General features: G+C 39.5%; 1 protein-coding gene across 3 annotated transcripts in view; it reads right to left on the bottom strand.

The window, feature by feature from the left end:
• Positions 1–22,740, bottom strand: part of gabbr2 (gamma-aminobutyric acid (GABA) B receptor, 2) — a 1,039,525-nt gene that overhangs the window by 316,757 nt on the left and 700,028 nt on the right. For all 3 annotated transcript variants that reach the window (XM_043689956.2, XM_043689957.2, XM_087987153.1), the window contains exons 5-7: positions 21,272–21,337; positions 5,956–6,144; positions 5,431–5,667 (exon numbers count right to left, since the gene is read on the bottom strand). In XM_043689956.2, the coding sequence (XP_043545891.1) occupies positions 5,431–5,667; positions 5,956–6,144; positions 21,272–21,337 (492 nt within the window). The remainder of the gene's footprint in view (positions 1–5,430; positions 5,668–5,955; positions 6,145–21,271; positions 21,338–22,740) is intronic.

The following is a 22,740-nucleotide window of genomic DNA, read 5'->3' on the forward strand; positions in this document are numbered from 1 at the left end:
AGCATGTATTGTAACTTGTAAAAGCATTACAATTATGTTGAGGCACTTAAGAGTGAAACATGTTGTATTGAGACAAGTTGAATTTTATTGCAAATTCTAATTCTTAAGTGATAATGTTTTAGACTGTAAGAAATAGGACAGGAGTAAATGATTTGGCCCCTCAAGCCTGCTCTAGCATTCAGTAGGATCATGGCTAATCCGACATTTTTCACATCCACTTTTCTTGACTTCCCCACTGATGAAGAATCAATCTATCTCAGCCTTAAATATACACAAGGACTGTACTCTCACAAGGTGGCAAGGTGTTCCAAAGACTCTCAGCTCTCTGAGAAAAGAAATTCCTTCTTATTACAGTACTAAATTGGCTTCTCTTTATTCTGAGATTAAGACCTCTACTCCTAGATTCTCCCGTTAGGGAAAATATCCTCTCAGCATTCACCTTGTCAAGCCCCATAAGAATGTTTCAATGACACCACCTCTTATTCTCCTAAACTCTAGTGAACAGAATCCCAATCTGCTCATAAGATAATCTCTCCATACCCAGGATCATCTCAATGAACCTTCTCTGAACTGCCTCCAAATAAATATCTTTCCTTAAGTAGGATGAACAAACTACTTACAGTATTGCAGATGTGGTCTCACCAGGACACTGTGTACTTGCAGTAGGACTTCCCTACTCTGAAACCAACTCCCTTGAAATATGGGCCAACATTCCATTAACCTTCCTGATTACCTGCTTCACCTGTGAGCTAGCTTTTTGTATTTTGTGGACAAGTATCTCAAGACCCTTTGTGTTGCAGCTTTCTGCAGATTTTCTCCATTTAAACAGTACACTTGTATTCATACTTTTGTAATGTACTCGTTAAAAAATTATGAATAAAATATATATTGCAGAAAAAAAAATGCTGTATGAGTAGATGAACATACATTTGAACAGACAAAATAGACATCTTCTCCAGTGATTCGCTCATTTTAATTTTCTTCAAACCACTCTTGATAATAAAGATATCATTCTGTAGGCGCTCTTTATTACCTCTTTGAAATGGTGATTCTTCAAATGTGAGCAGACACAGTAATTAAAGGCAGGCTATTTAACATGCCGATTCTATTTTCATTGAGTTTTTGCAATCTGTAACCTCGAGCAATGATCATTGGATAATGTGGAGAAGAGGCCTATCTGATTCTAATCACCAATCAATACTTTTTTATTGAACATAGAGGCTATTACCCTGAATAATATTTGCTAATGTAGAACCAGATGTTTTTTTTCCTATTTAATCATTCAAAGGGCTTGCGCTCAACAATATTTATTGTCAATCCCTAATTGATGCTGAGAGGGGTGATGGAACACCTTCCTGATTTGTTGCAGTAGAATGTCATGAAGACACAGTCACAGTGGTTTTAGGAAGGGGGTTTCAAGGTTTTAGCAGAAAAGCAATATATGTCCAATAAAGGACAGGTGTGGGGAACAAATCCTGGAAGTGGTGGTGTCGTCATGTGCCTACTAGAATTGTCTTTCTTCTAGGTCACTCGTTAGGGAAATGTTGTTAATGCAAACCTCATGGCTTTTTTTTTGTAGAATACAAGCATGCAGGCAATGAGCAGTGTATTTACCACACAACAATCAAGCAAGTACATTATATAGTGCTTAACATGTTTTAAGCATTGCAGGACCAGATCCTTCATTTGTTGTTCCCATCACATAGATAGGCTACTTACTCACCAGCCTAAAAGATAGCCTGCCAATAAGAAAATTAAAATCTGCTAACCCTCTTATAGCTGTGTCTCAATATCAAAATATACTTGGTTTTAAATTAGATCTGAATCAAGAAACATGACACCATAATTAACTAATTCATTGATGGAAACTTGATTTTAGTATTGACTGAGGACAAATTTTATTTGGAACACTGAAGCAATTTCTTAAATTTATCTAGCAAATGCAAATCTCTGGAGCAAAGCAATAAACACTTAATTTCCTGAGCTTAAGGCAAATAGTCTGCGATTTGTCTATAGAGGGGATATTCCTTGGTGTTGTACAGCAATGTTTGTGACTCTCGACAAATGCATAAGTCATTTGTGTAAAGGCCCCAGAAATGGGGAGTGGCTGTGCTAGCTTGTCCTAAAACTGTTCAGCAATGACCATTCAATAAAAGTGCAGCACAAGATTTTAGGGAAAATTATTTTCCAAAATGAAGTGAAGGATGCTCTAAATGGTTCTATTCAGATGCTGCACTTTCATTACTGCAGCAAACTCATAGTTATTCCTTCTCACTCATCACAGCATTTCAACTATAGGTAATGTTAATGAATACTTGTTTTATCAGCAATGTATATATTGTTTTACAGATTTTAACTGAGGATTTGTACCTCTAACTGTACAGATGTTTCTGTAAAAATGAAACTAGGTTTGCTTCTGGCTGTTTTGAATTTGGTGGACCTGTAACTCACTGCATCAATCTATTTCTAGCATTGTGCCACTATGCCTGAAAAGATGTTGGAAATGAAAATGTTAGAAATCACACAACACCAGTGTTATAGTCCAACAGGTTTATTTGGAAGCACTCGCTTTTGGAGCACTGCTCCTTCATCAAGTTGTTGTGGAAGTTTCATTTCCAAGTGATGGAAATGAAAACTTCAGCTTGCTGCCTTCCTGCTAAATCTGCCTGTCACAATTTGTCATGTCAAGGATGTGGCAAACAAAAAAAAAATCAATATTTGTAACACGAGGAGAGAAGTTGCATAGACATCAATGTCTAAGTCAACCTTTGAAAACTTGAAAAGTTCTTCCAAAAATGCATTGACTTATTATGTGCTAAATATAATGAGTACATCAGTTTGTGTGTGATCATCATTTTCAAAGGTCTTCAGCCCCCAATGTGGGTCTGTCTTGAAATCAGGCATATCTTTACAACACAGTCATATTGTCTGTTTGATTCCTTGAACATAGTTAACTATACGTGGTGTATAAAACATGCACTATTGGGATGGATAATTTAAAATAACTAACAATGTTCATGTAGTGTATCGTAGCTGAAAAAGGAGGCTGACCTATATGCAAAAACAGAGTTCTGGGCCTGGAAAAACTGATGTTGCCCTATATACCAGACTTACACTTACAATTCACAGTTTCCAATAGAGATTTGCAAACATGATTGAATATGATCAAACCACAATGTAATGAAATTACAAAACAACAAAAGAACAGCATCTGAACTGGAGCCAGATAAGGTCAAGGATCTTAAGTAACTGAACATTCTCAATCTCCCAGGTTTTATTTTTAATGTTCAAGCAGACATTCTTTTGATGATACTGAAAATAAAAAAAAGTGTTGATTTTAATCATCTAAAGAGTCTCCTATGATTCAACAATTGAATGGAATGGGCTTTTGAATGTTCAAATAAGCTGTGGAAATATCAGGCCTGATTTTAACTCCTGACCCAGGCTCTAAGTAAGTTAACATGGATCTATCACTTTGCAGTTGGAGGAAGCTGAATTTGGAATATTAGGGGTTGACAAATAGTTGATTGTTTAATACATATAAATGCAAGGTAATGTATCTGGGAAAGAAGAGATCAATAGTAATATCCATGGAACAATAGTTAACTACAGGACACTGTGCAAGAGAGTGATCTACAGAGATAGCTCAAAGTTAAGAATCCAATGTAAAGCAGAAGTAAGGAATCAAATAAGATCTCTGATAGTATAAGCAGAGTGATTCAGTACATTCCAAGAAGTGATCCTGAGTTTTTATGAATCATGTGTTTGATCCTTCCTGTATTATTATGTACAATGTTGGTTACTGTATTACATTCTGGCTTTGAAGAACAAAAACATAGGGGTAACTAAACGGATATCACAGATCCTGAATTTTAACTACTTTCTCTGTGGTGAAAACTGAAGACTAGTTGGCACGATTCTGTGTTTTATTCTTATTGTGGACTTCTTTTTGATAACGAACAATATACAGGAAGAATGTGTCCTTAGTTCTAAATATGTTAATCAGGACTGATATTTTATGTTATTAAGGTCTGCTTGGCAATTTTAGTCTCCAGCATCTGCAGTCCTCACTTTCTCCTAGAAAATTTTAGTTGAGGGCCAGAGTGGAAGCAGTAGAAGTCACCCAGCGTGGAACAGAGCTAGATTAGTGAAAATTAAATAATCAGCCTCACAGCTCAATAGGGCTCATTTATATTGTTCCTAGTACCCAGAAAGGTTTGTTAAATTCCATATTCAGTTTTCTAATCTGTGCTCTAGTCAAAGAATCAGGAGTGTAACTTTTATTGAATGTACTTAATCAATTAACAAAATGCAACAGTCCTAAAATGTTGACAAAATGCAACAATTGGTAAATGTGAGACTTCTCGGAGTGCGTATATCTCCCTCAATAGCAAAATTCAATAGATTATCCTTCCATTTAACCAATCATGAATTGAATTGAATGTGTCAGATACTACCGTATTTCTAAAGTGCAGTGCATGCCTAATATTTTAACAACACATCAAACAAAAGGCTGTAGGGATCGATACTTGGAAGTTTTTCAACATAATTACGAAATAGCATGTGACTGAAAGTTTGTTATTTAATTTCAACAACAAGATCAGTAAACATTTCAGCATGTGTTGTAATCAGACAACCAAAGAAGATGATGTCGATCCCAAGCTTTCCTCAATTTCAAACATTTGAGTCAACCATTTCTAAATTCTCAATCTAAAAGTTAATAAAACATGCAGAAGCACCAATTAAAAAAAAAAGTTTCAATCAGGACCAAATCTCTCCGACATTTGCACTGGAAATTCATGCTAACTTTTCAAGTTTGTGACAGTAAATCCCGAGATACAAGGCTGTTAACTTTGAGGTTACTTCTACCAGTATAATTGAAATTCATCACATTAAATGGTTATTTTCTAGTCACAGACATATCCTCTCCAATTCCACTAAGTGTATTTGCAATTCACCAACCAAATCAGATGTTTGCCTTTAGTACATATCTCAATTTTTATTGATAGTGCATGGTCAATTCATTGAAGTGTGAGGGCCTTTACCATTTTGCATAGCTACTGTTTAGAGACCTATCCTTCAGGGTGCGATACATTCATGAGGGAACATTGTCTACGATAAGGTTTCCATTTGATAACACAGTGACAGAAAACATACTCTGTTTATATCTTCCCTGTTTTATTTTGAATACATGAATGTGAATGGAAGAGAGGGATACAGGTTCCATAAGTGAAGACAGTTTTAATATGGAAGGGCAAAATGTGGAGTGCAGGCTTGGAGGGTTGAAGGACCTGTACCTGTGCTGTATTATTCTTTATTCTTTTTATAATGAGAAATAAGCATTTCAACCTATCAAAATTCTCCAAATATTATTGGACAAAATATACATGAATAGTTCAAAGGAAAACAGTCAAAGATGACAATACTCACAGTCACCCCAAAGAAGTTGGTTTCGTTCATGGAATCAAGGAAGATCTGACCAAGGTCTTTGTTCACATAATTGAAGTCACGGATATTTTGTGGATCGCCAAGGCGTTTCAAACTATCCATTGCTCGTTGTAATGTTGTAGCAATGACCCAGATTCCATCGTATGCAAATCCATGGAATTTGCTATACTCAGCACTACCTCTCATTTTATTGTACTCTTGCTTGTACTGTTGAGGTGTCTGCAGGAGATTATGAGAAGTTTAGAAAAACAGAATTAAGGTTTTGAAGAAAAGACAGTGAACTATACAGTTATTTTGTCAGTTCATCTATCTCTGCCACATTTTTGTCATTCAATGTTTCCCCCTCCTTATCCTCAGAGCAATATAGCCAGTGTTGACAGAAGGAAATGTTCACTGGCACAGATTCTTGTTGATGAAGTTAGTATTCTTGGTGCTTGTGGCTTATTTCGTATTCACCCACATATTTGTATAACAATTCTAAATATTCATTAAAAGATCCACACTCACCAGCCCAGATATCGTCTTGATTTCTTTTGTGCTAAGTGGCTCAAAATCCACAGCTACATATCCTTCCATGGCAGTGAGTAGATTTTTTTCATTGCAATAAATAGAAGCAATTGGTTTCCACCAGTTTAGCTGATACCAGCCTGGGATAATCCACTGGTATTTAATTCCATACATATTCTCATTGTAGGCCTAATAATAAAACACAAACCAACACAATTGATTGTACTAAAGACTGAAGACAGAATTTTAAATATCTTCATTGGAGCATAGCTGACTAATGAGAGATCTTTTACCCGTGTTTAAAATTTTCAGTAGGTTTGATAGGGTAGACTGGATATTCTCCAACATAAGCATCTGGCACCTCTTTCCCAGTAAAACAATTGGGCCCTCCTTTCATTGCTAACAGCCAACCAACTCGGGCTTGCTTTCAGGTAAGCATCAGAACAGATCTCATAGAATCATAGAATGAATCACAGAATTTAGCAAAGAAAACCTACATGGCCTCAAGACAGAACACCTGCCTTTTACACATATTTTTTGCTAAAATTGTTGGCAGGAGAATACAAAAAAGGTAATGAAAAAGGCGGATTGATATAAAAAGAATAAATCAGGAAAAAAATTTTCCAGTTATTAGCACACTTAAGGGCTCTGTGGTGTAATGGTAGTGTCCCTGCATTACAGTCAGCAGGCCTGGATTCAAGTCCCACCTGTTTCAGATGAGTGCCATAACACATCTGGACAGGTTGATTAAAAACATCTATCAGGCCCTTGTGGGCATTTGCAACATAATGGAATTATCCCTATCTCTGATCCAGGAGGCCTACCTTCAAATCTCACTGCTCCAAAGGCATGTACTAAAATTCCTAATTGATTGATTATAAAATATCTATCAGGGCTCTGGACCATGAGACCTGGGCACAAGTCCCACCTGTGCAACAGTTGTGTAATAGCATTTCTTAGCAGGTTGATTCAGAAAATATAATAGCAGGGTGCTTGGGGGGGGGGGCTCTTGGGAGGGCTCGTCTATTGCAGTAGCATTGTCCTTACCTCTGGACCAGGAGATACAGGTTCGAAGTCCTACCTGTACCAGAAGTGTGTCATAACATTGCAAAACAGGTTGAATTTTAAAACAAAATCTATAAATGAAATACTATTCAGAATTTTCATATCTCTGACTCTTGTTGTGTAGTAGATGTGTCCCTACTTCTAGACAAGGGGGCCTGGGTTCAAATCCCTCCTGCTCAAAATAACATTCCTGAACAGGTTCATTAGAAACTATCTGCAATATATTAGGATCTCAATTAGGAGAATTGGGAGGATTACTTTAACACAGTTACGGCAGAGATTGTCAATGAGAAAGAAGGTTGGAAGGGGAATCAGAAGGCATTGTAACAATTAGAGAGGAAATAGATACATATTGAGAATGAGAAATGGATAGGGTACAGGAAAGAGGCAAAGAGATGGAACAAACTGTACAAGTTTTATCAAGTAGTATCATAGACAAAGCAGTTATAGATCTCCTTATGTCATACTGCACTGACATTTCACATTGGCAAATCAAATTCTAATACAATGGAATTTTATTTTTCCTTTTTTTTTTAAGAGTTCATTATTTATACCCAAAATTCATTTGCAAATAAACCCTAAAGTTTTTTTTTTGTCTCTTGTCAGGTTCATGGCTAATGACTACGTTCAGCGGAATATTGCCAATCATGGAGTAGTTGTGATTAAATTGGTTACACATTCTTTTTAGCAGAAATATGCGTTACTTAACTAGTATAAAACTAACAACTGTGATTTTCTTGACACAGCCTGCAAACTGGAAGGGATATTCACTGCTAGTAAAATTATATATTTTCTGATTTACCATGCAGCATGTTACTTTCTTCTTGTAAATATTTGCAACCCTCATCCAATTCCCTTCGAACACTTTGCAGTTCACCCTTGATGGGATTTGAGAATTCAATACTATTAACAGCTTTCTGTTCAACTACCCATAAAAGCCCTCAAGGGAATCCCCAATTAAGCCTTGAATGAAATCCCACACATCGAAATCAATATAGTCAAGGCTGACTTGTCAGCTGTTTATTTTCTTCACGTGAATCATGCATTGATTACTCTCATTAGTATGTATGTAAATTAATACTTAGACATGGCTTCTTCCATTTTCATATAAAGGCTGATTTATCAATGAACTTACTACTAAAAAGTTATTTATTTTTAAATTGAGAGAATAAGCATAAACAGGCCAATCGGGTCTCATCCACCATTCAATCGTGCTGATCGGTTTTTCAAACCCATTTTCCCACTTCCTCCCTGTAACCTTTGATCCCCTTGACAATCAAGACCTTATCTATCTCTGTTTTAAATATACTCAATGACTTAGCCTCCACAGCCTTCTGTGGCAATGAATTCTACAGATTTACCACTCTCTGGCAAAAGACATTTCTCCTTATTCTCCATTCTAAAAGGTCTTCCCTTTATTCCAAGGCTGTGCCCTCAGGTCCTCACTCTCCTGCCAAGGGAAACATCTTCCCAACATCCACTCTGTCCAAGCTGATCAATATTCTGAATGTTTCAATCAGATTCCATCCCCTCCCCCTCCCATCCTGTACTCCATCACATACAGCCCCAGAGGCCTCAAATGTTCTTCATATGTTGAGCCTTTCATTCCTGGGGCCATTCTTGTGAACCTCCTCTGGACCTGCTCCATGGCCAGCACATCTTTCCTTAGATTTGGGCCCAAAGTTGCTTAGAATACTCTAAATGTGGTTGGACCAGACCCTAATAAAGCCTCAGAAGTGCATCCCTGCTTTTATATTCTAGTCCTCTCGAGATGAATGGCAACATTTTATTTGCCTTCTGAACTACCGACCCAACCTGCAAGATTACCTTAAGAGAAACCCAGAGTAGGACTCCCAAATCCCTTTACACTTATAATTTCTGAATTTGCTCCCCATTTAGAAAATAGCCCATGCCTCTATTCTTCCTACCAAAGTGCATGACCACACACTTTCCTACATTGCATTTCATCTGTCACTTCCTTGCCCACTCTACTAAGCTGTCTAAATCTTTCTGCAGTCACCCCACCTCCTCAATACTCCCTGCCCCTCCACCTATCTTTGTATCATCTGCAAACTTAGCCAGAATGCCCCCTTCACCTGGATCATTATTGTATAGAGTGAAAAGTTGTGGCCACAACATGGACCCTTGTAGAACAACACTAGTCACTGGCTTCCATCCTGAGAAGGACCCTTTTATCCCCACTCTCTGCTTTCTGCCAAACAGCCAATTTTCTATCCATGCTAGTACCTGGCCTCTAATACCATGGGCCCTTATCTTACTCAGCAGCCTCCTGTGCAGCACCTTACCAAAGTCCTTCTGAAGTCCAGATAGATAACATTAATTGACTCTCCTTGGTCTAACCTGCTGATTAATTCCTCAAAGGTTTCTAACAGATTTGTCAGACATGGCTTTTCCTTGAGGAAACCATGCTGACTTTGCTCTATTTTACTATGCACTTCCAAGTATTCAGAAATACAGTGGACTCAAAAATCTTACCAGGTAAGAGTCCAATTCTGAAATGCCCATCCCCATTCCCAGCAGCCTCATTTTTTGTCAGTGGTAATCCCAGTACCCTCAATTTCTGAACTGGCCAGATCCATTGCGGGGATAGGCATCTCCTCGCCTCCTACAATTTTTGCACCATCAGACCAGCTTCTGCCTGACTACCGATTCAAGTTGGTAAAATTTCGGAAAGATAAGGCCAAAACGCCCCCAACCACTCTGCATGATCCCTTATAATTTCCATAATAAATCAATGCTAAATTACACCACTTCCATTCCTGTTCATCTAATGTACATGGTGTACATAAACACTGAGTCATATGATCACAATAGTGAGTGTGAAACTGCTGAGAGGAGAAATACAGTACCCACTCATTCAGTAATTATTGTGGGGGAGTGCGGACCCAATAAAAGTAAAAGCTTGGTTGGGATTCTGTTTTGTCAGGCGGAGTGGAGTGTTGACTTTGCTTGATTGACATCTTTATGTGCTTATAATAAGTTTATTTTCCCTGTGGGTCTTTTTTGTCAAAGCCCCAATATTTATTTGAATAAGATTAAAATACATGAACTGTTGACGCCTCTGTTATTAACAATTTAATGGGCTGTTTGATGGACATTTTTATTTGGATGTAGGAACAGTGGTGCTATCTCCAAATCAAATTTCTGTATGTGTATTTTTGTTGCAGTTCCATGCTTTTCATCAGTGAAAACAGGCCGCTATGTATTAATCTCAGATACCCGTGATTGAGTCACACACAGAGGAGAAGTCACTACAGGTTTTCCACAGCTTCAGGTAGTATCTGTGGAGAGAAACAAAGTTAACGGTTCAGGAGCAATGACTTTGAAACACTAGCTTTGTTTCTCTTCGTGGATGATGCCTGATCTGCTGAAAAGTCCCAATATTTCTGTTTTTATTTTAGATTTCCAGAACAGATAGCATATTAGTGGTGCGTAAATAGCTTTGTTTATACTATTGGGAGTGTTGGCTTCACAAGTTGGATGGTGGCAGTCACTGGAACTTCAGCTGATTGTTTTACCTCAGATTAACACCAGGATTTTCATCAGGAGTTGACATCAAGTTGCACTGAAGGGTATCATGCTTGGTCCGTCTGAAGACTAGTGACCATCCTGATTTCTGTCAGAAAAGTGCTGTACATAACATTGATGGAAGGTGGTTGGTTGATGTCTGTCATGATGTACCAGTGCTATGGTGAAAATGCACAGGTTGTGTATTCTTTCTGACTGAAAATGTGTTGCTGGAAAAGCGCAGCAGGTCAGGCAGCATCCAGGGAACAGGAGAATCGACGTTTCGGGCATAAGCCCTTCTTCAGGAATGAGGAAAGTTTGTCCAGCAGGCTAAGATAAAAGGTAGGGAGGAGGGACTTGGGGGAGGGGCGTCGGAAATGTGATAGGTGGAAAGAGGTCAAGGTGAGGGTGATAGGTCAGACTGGGGTGGGGGCGGAGAGGTCAGGAAGAAGATTGCAGGTTAGGAAGGCGGTGCTGAATTCGATGGATTTGACTGAGACAAGGTGGGGGGAGGGGAAATGAGAAACTGGTGAAATCCGAGTTCATCCCTTGTAGTTGGAGGGTTCCTAGGCGGAAGATGAGGCACTCTTCCTTCGTGTTGTTGTGATCTGGCGATGGAGGAGTCCAAAGACCTGCATATCCTTGGTGGAGTGGGAGGGGGAGTTGAAGTGTTGAGCCACAGGGTGGTTGGGTTGGTTGGTCCGGGTGTCCCAGAGGTGTTCTCTGAAACGCTCCGCAAGTAGCCGGCCTGTCTCCCCAATATAGAGGAGGCCACATCGGGTGCAGAGGATGCAATAGATGATGTGTGTGGAGGTGCAGGTAAATCTGCAGATTGCTGATTTCACTAGATATTCAATAAGAAAACAAAACAAAGATGGTGGAAATCTGAAGCAAAAATTGCTAGAGAAAGTGAAGGGTCACTGGACTCAAAACATTAACTCTGGCTTCTCTCTCTCCACAGATCCTGCCAGACCTGCTGAGTTTCTTCAACAATTTCTGCTTTTGATTCCAATAGCAAAGATTGCTTACTTTGCAATTTAGAAAAATGAGATCAGTTTGCACAGAATTCCCTTCACTAAGCTCCTTAGGTTGTCTTGATTTGTCTTTGCCATTGTATTTCAAGAGATTATTAGTGCAGCTTACTTTTTGCAGACAACCATTTTTACTTGGCTACTAATACATAATAAATATCTTACTGGTAATTTCAAAGGGCACAGGCAGTATTAGCAATAGGAGTGAATGGGACCATGTTAGTAGGGTGGCAAAATTGCTCTAGAATTATGAAAGGTAGCAAGGACCTCATAAAATCAAAACTGAGTCAAAATCCTGGAATTCCCTCCCTCCCCCCCCCCCCCATTGACATTCGGGGTCAATCCAAAGTAAGTGGACTGCAGCGATTCCGTCACACACATGCACACATACACATGCGCACACATACATACTCTCCCTCACCCTCACACACACGAACACATACATATATGGGGTGAATTTGCATTTGCAGATTTATATTAGTAGATACATTCTATTTTATTCAAAAAAACACAGTCTGTAGGCAGTCAGTTCATGTGACATTTTATATATTCCTACTTTGGAAATAGCACTGATCTGATTTAAGTTTGGAATGCAGACAGACTCTAACCTCACACCTTTAATGCATTGTCTGAGCTGAGATGTCACTCTTTTTATATAAAACCTTAAGTAATCTTAGGAATATGACTTGAAAGAAGTTCTGGGACTTACATATTAATGAATCTAAACTGCAATCCATTCTAAGTGATTAAAGACGAAACAATGGGTTTGTTCAATACATTGTATCAGTTCCATGACACTTTGATCTTTTAGTATAAATTCTGCATCCTATGATCCTGCATCCCCCCCCCATCCCAGCCGCCTGATGAAGGAATAGCATTGCGTGATTTTTAATGTGGTTCAAGAAGGCAGCTCACTACCAACTTCTCAAGTGCAACTAGGGACAGGTTACAAATGTTAGCCAGCCAACAACGACCACATCCTACAAATTAATTTTTTAAAAATGGCAATGTAAAAAGTCAGAGGAACCACAAAAACAAGGATGTCCACCTCCTTAGAAGTTGATAGAGGCAGAGTTTTGAATACTTTAAAGGTGGTGAGAGATGGATACCTGTCATGAATCCATGCTGGCTCTCCCTGATGAACTGAACATTTTCAAGGTGTGCAGATCCCCCATCCTTGATTATAGACTCCAACAATTTCCCCACCGTATTTCTCTCATCCTCTTTAAAAGCGGAATGACATGTGCAATTTTTCAATCCAGAGGGATGACCCCTGTATCTAAGATACTCTGATAGGTTACAGTTATCGCATCTACAATGTTCTCTCCGACCTCCTTTAATATCCTTGGATGGAAACCATCAGGTCCTGAGGATTGTCACTTTTTAATTCCATTAATCACCTCATTACCAATGTTTTATTTCAATTAATTTTATTTAGACTTTGTGCCTGAATCCTTGTGACTTCCACAAGGCTATCCACCTTTGCTACTGTAAATAATGAGGAAAAGTAATTATTCAATGTATCTGCTATATTTTCCCAGTTTACAATGGACACAGTCTCTGCCCCATCTTATTAATGTTGGCCTGACCTAAACCTACTAGCTGATCTGTGCTTTTCACTTTCAAACACTCCATTCAACTCAATTGTGTTATGATCACTATTTAGATAAGGAGTAAGAGTTGGCTACTCAGCTCTTTGAGTATTCTCTGCTATAATAAGATCTTGACTGATCAGAATTTAAACTCAACTCTACATTCCTGCATACTCCCAATAATCTTTCATCCTCTTGGTAATCAAGAATCTATCTACCTCTGCTTTAAAAATATTTTAAAATTCTGCATTCACTGCCTTTTAAGGAAATTCCAAATACTCTCAGTCCTATGAGAAAAAAAAACTTGCCTCACATCTGATTTAAAACTGAGACCCTTATTTCCAAACTATGTTCACCCTAGTGCTGTGTGGGAAACTAGGGAAGTGATTGCTGGGTCTCTTGCTGAGATATTTATATCATCGATAGACACAGATGAGGTGCCGGAAGACTGGAGGTTGGCTTATGTGGTGCCACTGTTTAAGAAGGATGGTAAGGACAAGCCAGGGAACTATAGACCAGTGAGTCTGACGTCAGTGTTGGGCACGTTGTTGGAGGGAATCCTGAGGGACAGGATGTACATGTATTTGGAAAGGCAAGGACTGATTAGGGATAGTCAACATGGCTTTGTGCGTGAACAATCATGTCCCACAAACATTTGAGTTTTTTGAAGAAGTAACAATGAGGATTGATTAGGGCAGAGCGATAGATGTGATCAATATGGACTTCAGTAAGGCGTTCGATAAGGTTCCCCATGGGAGACCGGTGAGCAAGGTTAGATCTCATGGAATACAGGGTGAACTAGCCATTTGGATACAGAACTGGCTCAAAGGTAGAAGACAGACGGTGGTGGTGGAGGGCTGTTTTTCAGACTGGAGACCTGTGACCAGTGGAGTGCCACAAGGATCAGTGATGGGTCCACTACTTTTCGTCATTTACATAAATGATTTGGATGTGAGCATAAGAGGTATAGTTAGTAAGTTTGCAGATGACACCAACATTGGAGGTGTAGTGGACAGTGAAGAAGGTTACCTCAGATTACAACAGGATCTTGATCAGATGGGCCAATGGGCTGAGAAGTGGCAGATGGTGTTTAATTCAGATAAATGCGAGGTGCTACATTTTGGGAAAGCAAATCTTAGCAGGACTTATACACTTAATGGTAAGGTCCTAGGGAGTGTTGCTGAACAAAGAAACCTTAGAGTGCAGGTTCATAGTTCCTTGAAAGTGGAGTCACAGGTAGATAGGATAGTGAAGAAGGCATTTGGTACGCTTTCCTTTATCAGTCAGAGTATTGAGTACAGGATTTGGGAGTCATGCCGTAGCTATACAGGACATTGGTTAGGCCACTTTTGGAATATTGTGTGCAACTCTGGTCTCCTTCCTATTGGAAAGATGTTGTGAACTGAAAGGGTTCAGAAAACATTTACAAGGATGTTGCCAGGGTTGGAGGATATGAGCAAGAGGGAGAGGCTGAACAAGCTGGGGCTGTTTTCCCTGAAACATCGGAGGCTGAGGGGTAATAAAATAATGAGGGGCATGGATAGGATAAATAGACAAAGGATTTTCTCTGGGGTGGGCGAGTCCAGAATTAATGGGTATAGGTTTCGGCTGAGAGAGGAAAGATCTAAAAGAGACCTAAGGGACAACTTTTTCATGCAGAGGGTGGTATGTGTATGGAATGAGCTGCCAGAGGAAGTGGTTGAGGCTGGTATAATTATAACATTTAAAAGGCATTTGGATGGGTATATGAAAAGGAAGGGTTTGGAGGGATATGGGCCGGGTGCTGGCAGGTGGGATTAGATTGGGTTGGGATATCTGGTCGGTGTAGACAGGTTGGACCGAAGGTTCTATTTCCGTGCTGTACATGTCTACAACTCTATGACCTATAACCCCTAGTTCTAGATTCTCCCTCAAAGGGAAACACCCTTTCCACATTCACACAATCAAGACTCTTCAGAGTCTGTTGTTACTTTTGACACTTCCAAACTGTAAAGTATACAGGGTTAACCTGTCCAGTCTTTGTCATGGGCACTCATTCCAAATATTAGTCCAGCAAATCTCTGAACTGTTTTCTCTGCATTATCATCCTTCTGTACAGTGACCAGTATTGCACACAGTACATTGGGTGCCATCTCATCAACACCCTGTATAACTGAAGCATAATGGCTTTACTCTTGCATTCAGTCCCCCTCACAATAAGACATAACCTTCCATCAGCTTTCCAGATTGCTTGCTGTTTCTGCATACTAACCTATTATTCAAGCTCCAGCACACAATGTTCTCTGCATCTCAGAGCTCTGAAACCTCTTACCTCTTAGATCAAATGCATATTTTTTATTCTTTCTGCCAAAATGAACAATTTCCCACTTTTCCACATTGCACTTCATTTGCCAGATCTTCGCCCACGAACTTAGCTCTTCCATATCACTTTGTAGGCTCCTTTTGCCTTCTTCATAACTCACTTGCCTATCTATGTTTATATCATTAGCAAAGTTAACTGCCATACTTTTGGTCCCTTCATCCAGATCATTTATACAAATTGTAAAGAATTGAGGAGAAAGTGAGGACTGCAGGAGCTGGAGATCAGAGTCAAAGAGTGTGGTGCAGGAAAAGCACAGGCAGTCAGGCAGCGTCCGAGGAGCAGGAGAATTGATGTTATGCTCAAAACGGTTCTCCTGCTCCTCGGATGCTGTATGACTGGCTGTGCTTTTCCAGCACCACAATCTTCAACTCTGTAAAGAGTTGAGGCCTCAGCACCGACACCTGTGGGACACCACTGTGACATCTTGCCAGCCTGAAAAAGACCCAGTAATTCCTACTGTCTGCTTTCTGTTAGCCAGCCAATCTTCTATTCATGCCAATACATTTCTGGCGAGCTTTCCCTCAAGATCTAATTCATTCTTTCATGATGATTACATCCATAGTCAGTCTCTGCTATTCTTTTTATTCTGACCAGTCATGTGACCTACCATCTCACCTCTGAGCAACCTTGTCATTAGATTAGATTCCCTACAGTATGAAAACAAGTCCATACCGACTCTCCGAAGAGTAACCCACCCATGACCCATTCCCCTACTAATGCACCTATCACTATGGGCAATTTACCATGGCCAATTCACCTGACCTGCACATCTTTGAATTGTGGGAGGAAACCGGAGCACCCAGAGGAAACCCACACAGACACAGGGAGAACGTGCAAACTCCACACAGTCAGTCACCGAGGCTGGATTCGAACCTGGGTCCCTGGCGCTGCGAGACAGCAGCACTGAGCCACCGTGCTGCCCAAATAGTTCACATGTCAAAACATTTGGGATGGCTTATCCAGATGATCCTTCTTTCTTTCTGTTTAAGTCACGATGTTAGCTGTAGAATACCATTTTTATAACTAACACAGCTCCTCTCCATGGAAATATTAAAATACTTTACTTTTCAATTTTAATTAGGAGGCGCTCCTGCACACAAAGGTTGACTTACGCAGTGGCAAGGTTAGGAGCTGCCGATGTGAACATGGAGATAGTGGAGGATAAGGACAGGTAGGTCCATTTTAATTTTTCAAAATGTGTCATCAGCCTGTCTTTGATTCTGAAGGGGTAATCTCTCCAGGCCTCAGTAGCTATAGCCATAATTAATCCTAATTAATCCTACTTGGCCTCAGTTGGCAAAGTGCTACTTTCCAGTCTGATTCCTGTTATGACATGGGGTAAACCCTCCTGCTAAATTTAAAACCAGCAACACAGGAAAGATTTATCCTGTGCAGTAACCTGTGAAAATTCAAGTGGTCAAGAACTATTTAAAGTAAAAAGTAACAACTTTATTTCTTAAAGTTTAATGAAGAATAATTAACTCACAACTATTTACAATTCCTTCCTCTAACTGATCTTTTACCTTCTCTTTTACAATACTAGTCTGATAAAACTCCAGATTAAAATTTACAGAAAAATTCATATTTTAAAACCAGCCAGCAGTTGAATCTTCTCTTCATATTTGTTGGTAGATTTGCTCCCCAGGTCAGTGTTCAGGTTTTTCTATGTGCAAACTCCTTCTCTAGACAGGTACCTCTCAGAGAGTTCTGACATCTGTTGGTTTGGTGGCAGTTCTCCTCCCAACTATTCAATTTGCCCCAAAGCATCAGATTGTGTCATTGGCTTTTAAGATTGTCAATATACTCGATTCAAACTTACTTGGAATTTCATACTTTTCATGGTATAATCTAAACTGATAGGCCTAAATTGAATCTGTTTTGGCATTTCAAGGCAACCAGCTATCCCAGTAGCTGGAGCACATGTTATGGTGACACGGTGGCTCAGTGGTTAGCACTGCTGCCTCACAGCACCGGGGTCCCAGGTTTGATTCCAGCCTTGGGTGACTGTCTGTGTGGAGTTTGCACATTGTCTGTGTGGGTTTCCTCTCACAGTCCAAAGATGTGCAGGTCAGGTAAATTGGCCACAGTAAATCGCCCATAGTGTGTTAGGTGCATTTGTCAGAGGGAAATGGGTCTGGGTGCGTTACTCTTTGGAGAGTTGGTCTTGGGCTGAAGGGCCTGTTTCCCCACTATAGGGAATCTAATCTAATTGTGTGTTATTGAGAACACTTGGTGCTGTCACTGTTAGCTTTTATTCTCTTAAAGGTACAGTACACCCATGTCTTCATAACATCCCAAAGTACCCTCTTTTTGAAATGACTCAGGGTTGGACACTGACATTGAGGCCAGCATTGCCAAATTTCATATGCAGCCCTCTCTAATCTTATTTTATATGGTTGACAACATGAACAAATTTCGGAAAATAGGTTTGGCAAAAAAAAAACAAATTTCTACACAATTTCTGAAGTTTAGATCACAATCATTCTTGATGGCAGAGCGGTAGATGTGATCTATATGGACTTCAGTAAAGCGTTCAACAAGGTTCCTCATGGCAGATTGGTTAGGAAATTTAGATCACATAGCATAGAGGGAGAACTAGCTATTTGGATACAGAACTGGTTCGAAAGTAGAAATCAGAGGATGGTGGTGGAGGGTTACTTTTCAGACTGGAGGCCTGTGACCATTGGTGTGCCGCAAGGACTGGTGCTGGGTCCACTGTTTTTCATCACTTATATAAATGATTTGCAAATCTACCTGATCTACTTTTAACACAGAAGTTTGGTGAATCTAGAAAGGGGTGTGTTGATATTCTAGGGCACATCAATATTAAAAAAAGTGGAGTTGGATAGAGTTTTAGTGTCATTGAGGTCTACAGCATGCCCAACTTGCCTACACTGCCCAGTTTTCTCAATTAGGTCAGCCCTATTTGTCTATGTTTGGTCCATATCCCTCTCCACATCCCATATCCATCAATCCCATCCATGTACCAGTCTAAATGTTTCTTCAATGACAAAATTGTACTTTTGTCCACCATTAACTCTGGCAGATGGTTCCAGATACTCACCACCCTCTTTGTAAAAAAAAGTCCCTCTGGATCCTTTTGTATATCTCCCCTTTCACCTTTAACCTATGTCTTCTAGTTTTAGGCTCCCGAATCATGGGGAAAAGCTATTGGCTATCTACCTTATCTATGGCTGGCATGATTTTATAGACCTCTATAAGATCACCCCTCAGGCTCCTAAGCTCCTGGGGGAAAAAGTTCCATCCTATCCTTATAACTCACACCTTCCAGTCTAGGTAACATCTTAATAAATCTTTTCTGCATTTTTTCTAGTTTAATAACATCCTTTCTATAGTGGGGTGACCAGAACTGCACACGGTACTTCAAATATAGCCTCACCAATATCTTGTTTAGCTGCAACAAGATGTCCGACCTCCAGCACTCAGTGTCTGACTGATGAAAGCAAGCATGCCAAAAGCCATCTTCACCACTCTGTCTACCTGTAACTCCACTTTCAAGGAGCTATGAACCTGTATTCATAGATTTCTTTGCTCCCCATTCATACCTCTGCTTTCTATACACTAACAAATCCTTTCTATATACTAAAATGCTATCCCTAGATCGTGAGTTCTTAATTTGCATAGTAACCTTTGATGTGGCACTTTGTCAAATACGTTCTGGAAATCTAAGTACAGTTCATCCAATGGTTTCCTTTATCTTTATAATGCTCCCCAGAGCCCTACTATTGACTGTGAAAGTCCTGGCCTAGTTTGACTTACCAAAATGTTTTGAAAAACTTTAAGATAGACAAATCCCCAAGACCTGATGGGATCTATTCTAGAATACTGAGTGAGGCAGGGGAGGAAATCGTTGGGGCCCTGTACAAAATCTTAGAGTCCTTTTTAGTTACAGGATAGGTCCTAGACTACTGGTGAATAGCCAATGACATTCCTTTCTTTTAAGAACAGAAATAGGGATAATCCAGAAAATTACAGGCCACTGAGTCTTACGTCAGTGGTTGGTAATTTATTGAAGAAGATTCTTAAGGATATGATTTATTCAAATTTTGATAAATATGGAATTATTAACAGCATGGTGTTGTGCGAGGAAAGTCGTGTCTCATAAACTCAATTTTTTTTTGAGCAAGTGACAAAAATGATTGATGAGGGCAGGACAGTGGATATTGTCTACATGGACTTTAGTAAGGCCTTTGACAAGGTCCCTAATGGTAGACTGATACAAAAAATGAAGTAAAATGGGATCCAAATTGAGCTGGTAAGATGGATATAGAACTGGCTTGGTTATAAAATTCAGAAAATACTGGTGGAAGGGTGTTTTTCTGCTTGAAGATCTGTGACCAGAGGTGTTCCACAGGGATCAGTGCTGGGACCCCTGTTGTTTGTTGCATGTATATAAATGATTTGGAGGAGAATATAGGTTGTGTAATTAGTAAGTCTGCTGACAACACAGATTGAGGGAGCTGCAGAAAGTGAGAAGGATTGCCAAAGGATACAGCAGTACATAGTTGGGCTGGAGACTTTGACAGAGAAATTGGCAAATAGAATTTAATCTAGAAAAATGCGAGGTCTCTACAGGTAATGTGCTTTGAAAGATCTAGTACAGGAGGGTAGTATACAATAAATGGCAGAACCTTAGAAGCATTATCATACAGAGAGATCCAGGCGTACAGCTCCACAGTTCCCTGAAAATGGCAGCACAAGTGGATAAAGTGGTCAGGAAGGTATATGGCTTACTTGACTTCATCAGTCAGGGCATAGCATATAAAAATTGGCATGACTTGCTGCAGTTGCATCGAATCAATGAGGCCACATGGGTAACATTGTGTATGCTTCTGGTTGCCACATCACCAGAAAGATTTGGGGGCTTTGGAGAAGGTACAGAAAGGATTTATCAGGATGTTGCCTGGTTTGAAGGATATTAGCTATATGGGGAGATTAGACAAAAGGAGCTTTTTTTCCACTTGAATGTCCGAGGCTGATGGGTGACCTGCTAGAACTTTACAAATTATGAGAGGAATGTATAGAATGGATAGTCGGAGTCTTCTTTCCAGGGTTGAAATGTCAATTACTGGAGGACATGGTTTTAAGATAAAAGAGGGTTTGTTTAAAGGAGATGTGAGAGGTAGGTTTTTACACAGAGGGTAGTAAGTGCTAGAAAAGTGCTACTAGAGCAGCAGGTAGAAGCAGATACAATAGCAATGTTTAAGAGGCATCTTGACAGATACATGAATTCACAGGGAATCAAGGGATACGGGCAGAGTGGAGGCAAAAAGGTTTTAGCTTTAAAAAGTGTCATGTATCAGCACACGCTTGGTTCCTGCACTGTATTCTTCATCATTCTATAAATTCTGCTTCTTAAATAGATATAAAATAACTTTATTATCCATTGAATTATGTAGGTGCAAACAAACCAAAAACATTTTTGTATATCCTTGTGTCTGACTGTAAGCTTTTCTTGTTAACATTTATTTACTATTTCATTCCACAAATAATTTATTCTTTTCATGGGGTTTCCATTCATCTTTATTACTTTTGGCTTAAAAACAGCCAAAGTAACAACTACACTTACCTCACTTCATTGCATTCTAACATTCTGCTTCATTTAATAAGCAAAAATCAACACAACCTTAATGTTTTGTTTCTTTTTACTCTACAATTGATGCGATGGTCAGGACAATGGATACTGATTATTGCTGATATCACTGCTTCATACTTACACAGCAGAATACCTTTGCTGCCATATTCTCATCAAACTGCCCCAGAATAATTCGGACATCGTTATCCTGCAGTGAAAGAAAGTATTATTTAGTTACGAAAGTAGCTATAACATATAGCGTGATAGATTAGATGACTATTGAAGAGAAATGCAAGTACAATAGGCAACTGAACAAGTAAAAGCATGATTTGCAGTAGTCAGCACTTTATTAGCTTTTTGAATGAGTTTATTTTGGATATTTTCCCAGCTTGGAATTGGTGGCAAATTTACTAATAGGCCCTGTTAAATGTCAAACTAACAGAAAGAGTTGTTAAATACACATTGAAACACATGTCAATTAAAAGTGTTCAGTTTACAAAGGTGAGTTCCAACAGAAAAGTAAATAAAATAGATGGTTAGACTGAGGACAACAATTACTCTTTGTCATAATGAAATAAGCAACAGCAGATACTGGAAATCTGAAACAAAATGGAAATTACTGGAAAATCACAGCCAATCTGGTAGCATCTGTGCAGAGAAAGAGAATGTTTCAGGACCAGTGGCCCTTCTTCAGAACTGATGGTAGCTAGGAAAAGGTGAGATATCTGCTGAAGCAGGGTGGGAAAGTATGCGATAGGTGCAGACAGAGCCCAGAGGAAGTGAAGACAGGCAGACAAAGGGAAAGATGACAGTGAGCTGGGGGGGACTTTAAAGCTGATAATAGGGACCATTAGTGGGTGAAAATATGATAGAAGCAGCTCTTATCATAACAGGGATGTGGGGATGGGTAAAGGACATGAAAAAAGGTGCTCAGACTCTAAAATTACTGAACCAATACTGATTCTTGACGGTTGAAGGGTGCCCAAGTGGAAAAGGATGTGCTGTTCTTCTAGCTTGTACTGGGCTTTGCTGGAGCACTGGAGCAAGCCTGAGACAGAAATGTTGGCCAGGGAACAAGGCGGTGTGTTAAAGTGGCAGGCAACTGGAAGCTCAGGGTCTTTTGCATTCAGAACGCAGCTGTTCCTCAAAGTGACCACTAAGTCTATGCTTCATCTCCATAATTTAGAGGAGACCTTAAGTAGGATGCAATTTGACTGGACTTCCTTTCCTGAATTCTAAACTGCTCCTCATTCACAGGCTTGCTAGTTTTTCTAGCTTTCTGTGACCCTGTTCTGAACTGAATACAATCTTTAATTTATTTTGTTAACCAAAATTGGGCCACAGCTCCTGTTGTGTTTTTTTGCAATGGAAAGCAATGTCAAACTGTTGTATTTTTTGTATTTGTTTCTTAAACATTAACCAGTGCAGATCCACTGTAATGCCTTTAGTGAAGGTTCCCAAAATACCATTACTCACTTTTCTCTCATACCGTCACAGTTTTGTTTATTTAGATTTAAGATATTAGATTCACAATTCAAAATGACTTCAGTTTTCATCTCAATGAAAAACTGTAATATGTTATGGTCATTCTTCCCTGAAGGACACTGTAGA

Source organism: Chiloscyllium plagiosum, unplaced genomic scaffold, assembly GCF_037043375.1.
Source record: "Chiloscyllium plagiosum isolate Xiang-an unplaced genomic scaffold, Cpla_swu_hap1 HiC_scaffold_5, whole genome shotgun sequence".
Taxonomy (NCBI): domain Eukaryota; kingdom Metazoa; phylum Chordata; class Chondrichthyes; order Orectolobiformes; family Hemiscylliidae; genus Chiloscyllium; species Chiloscyllium plagiosum.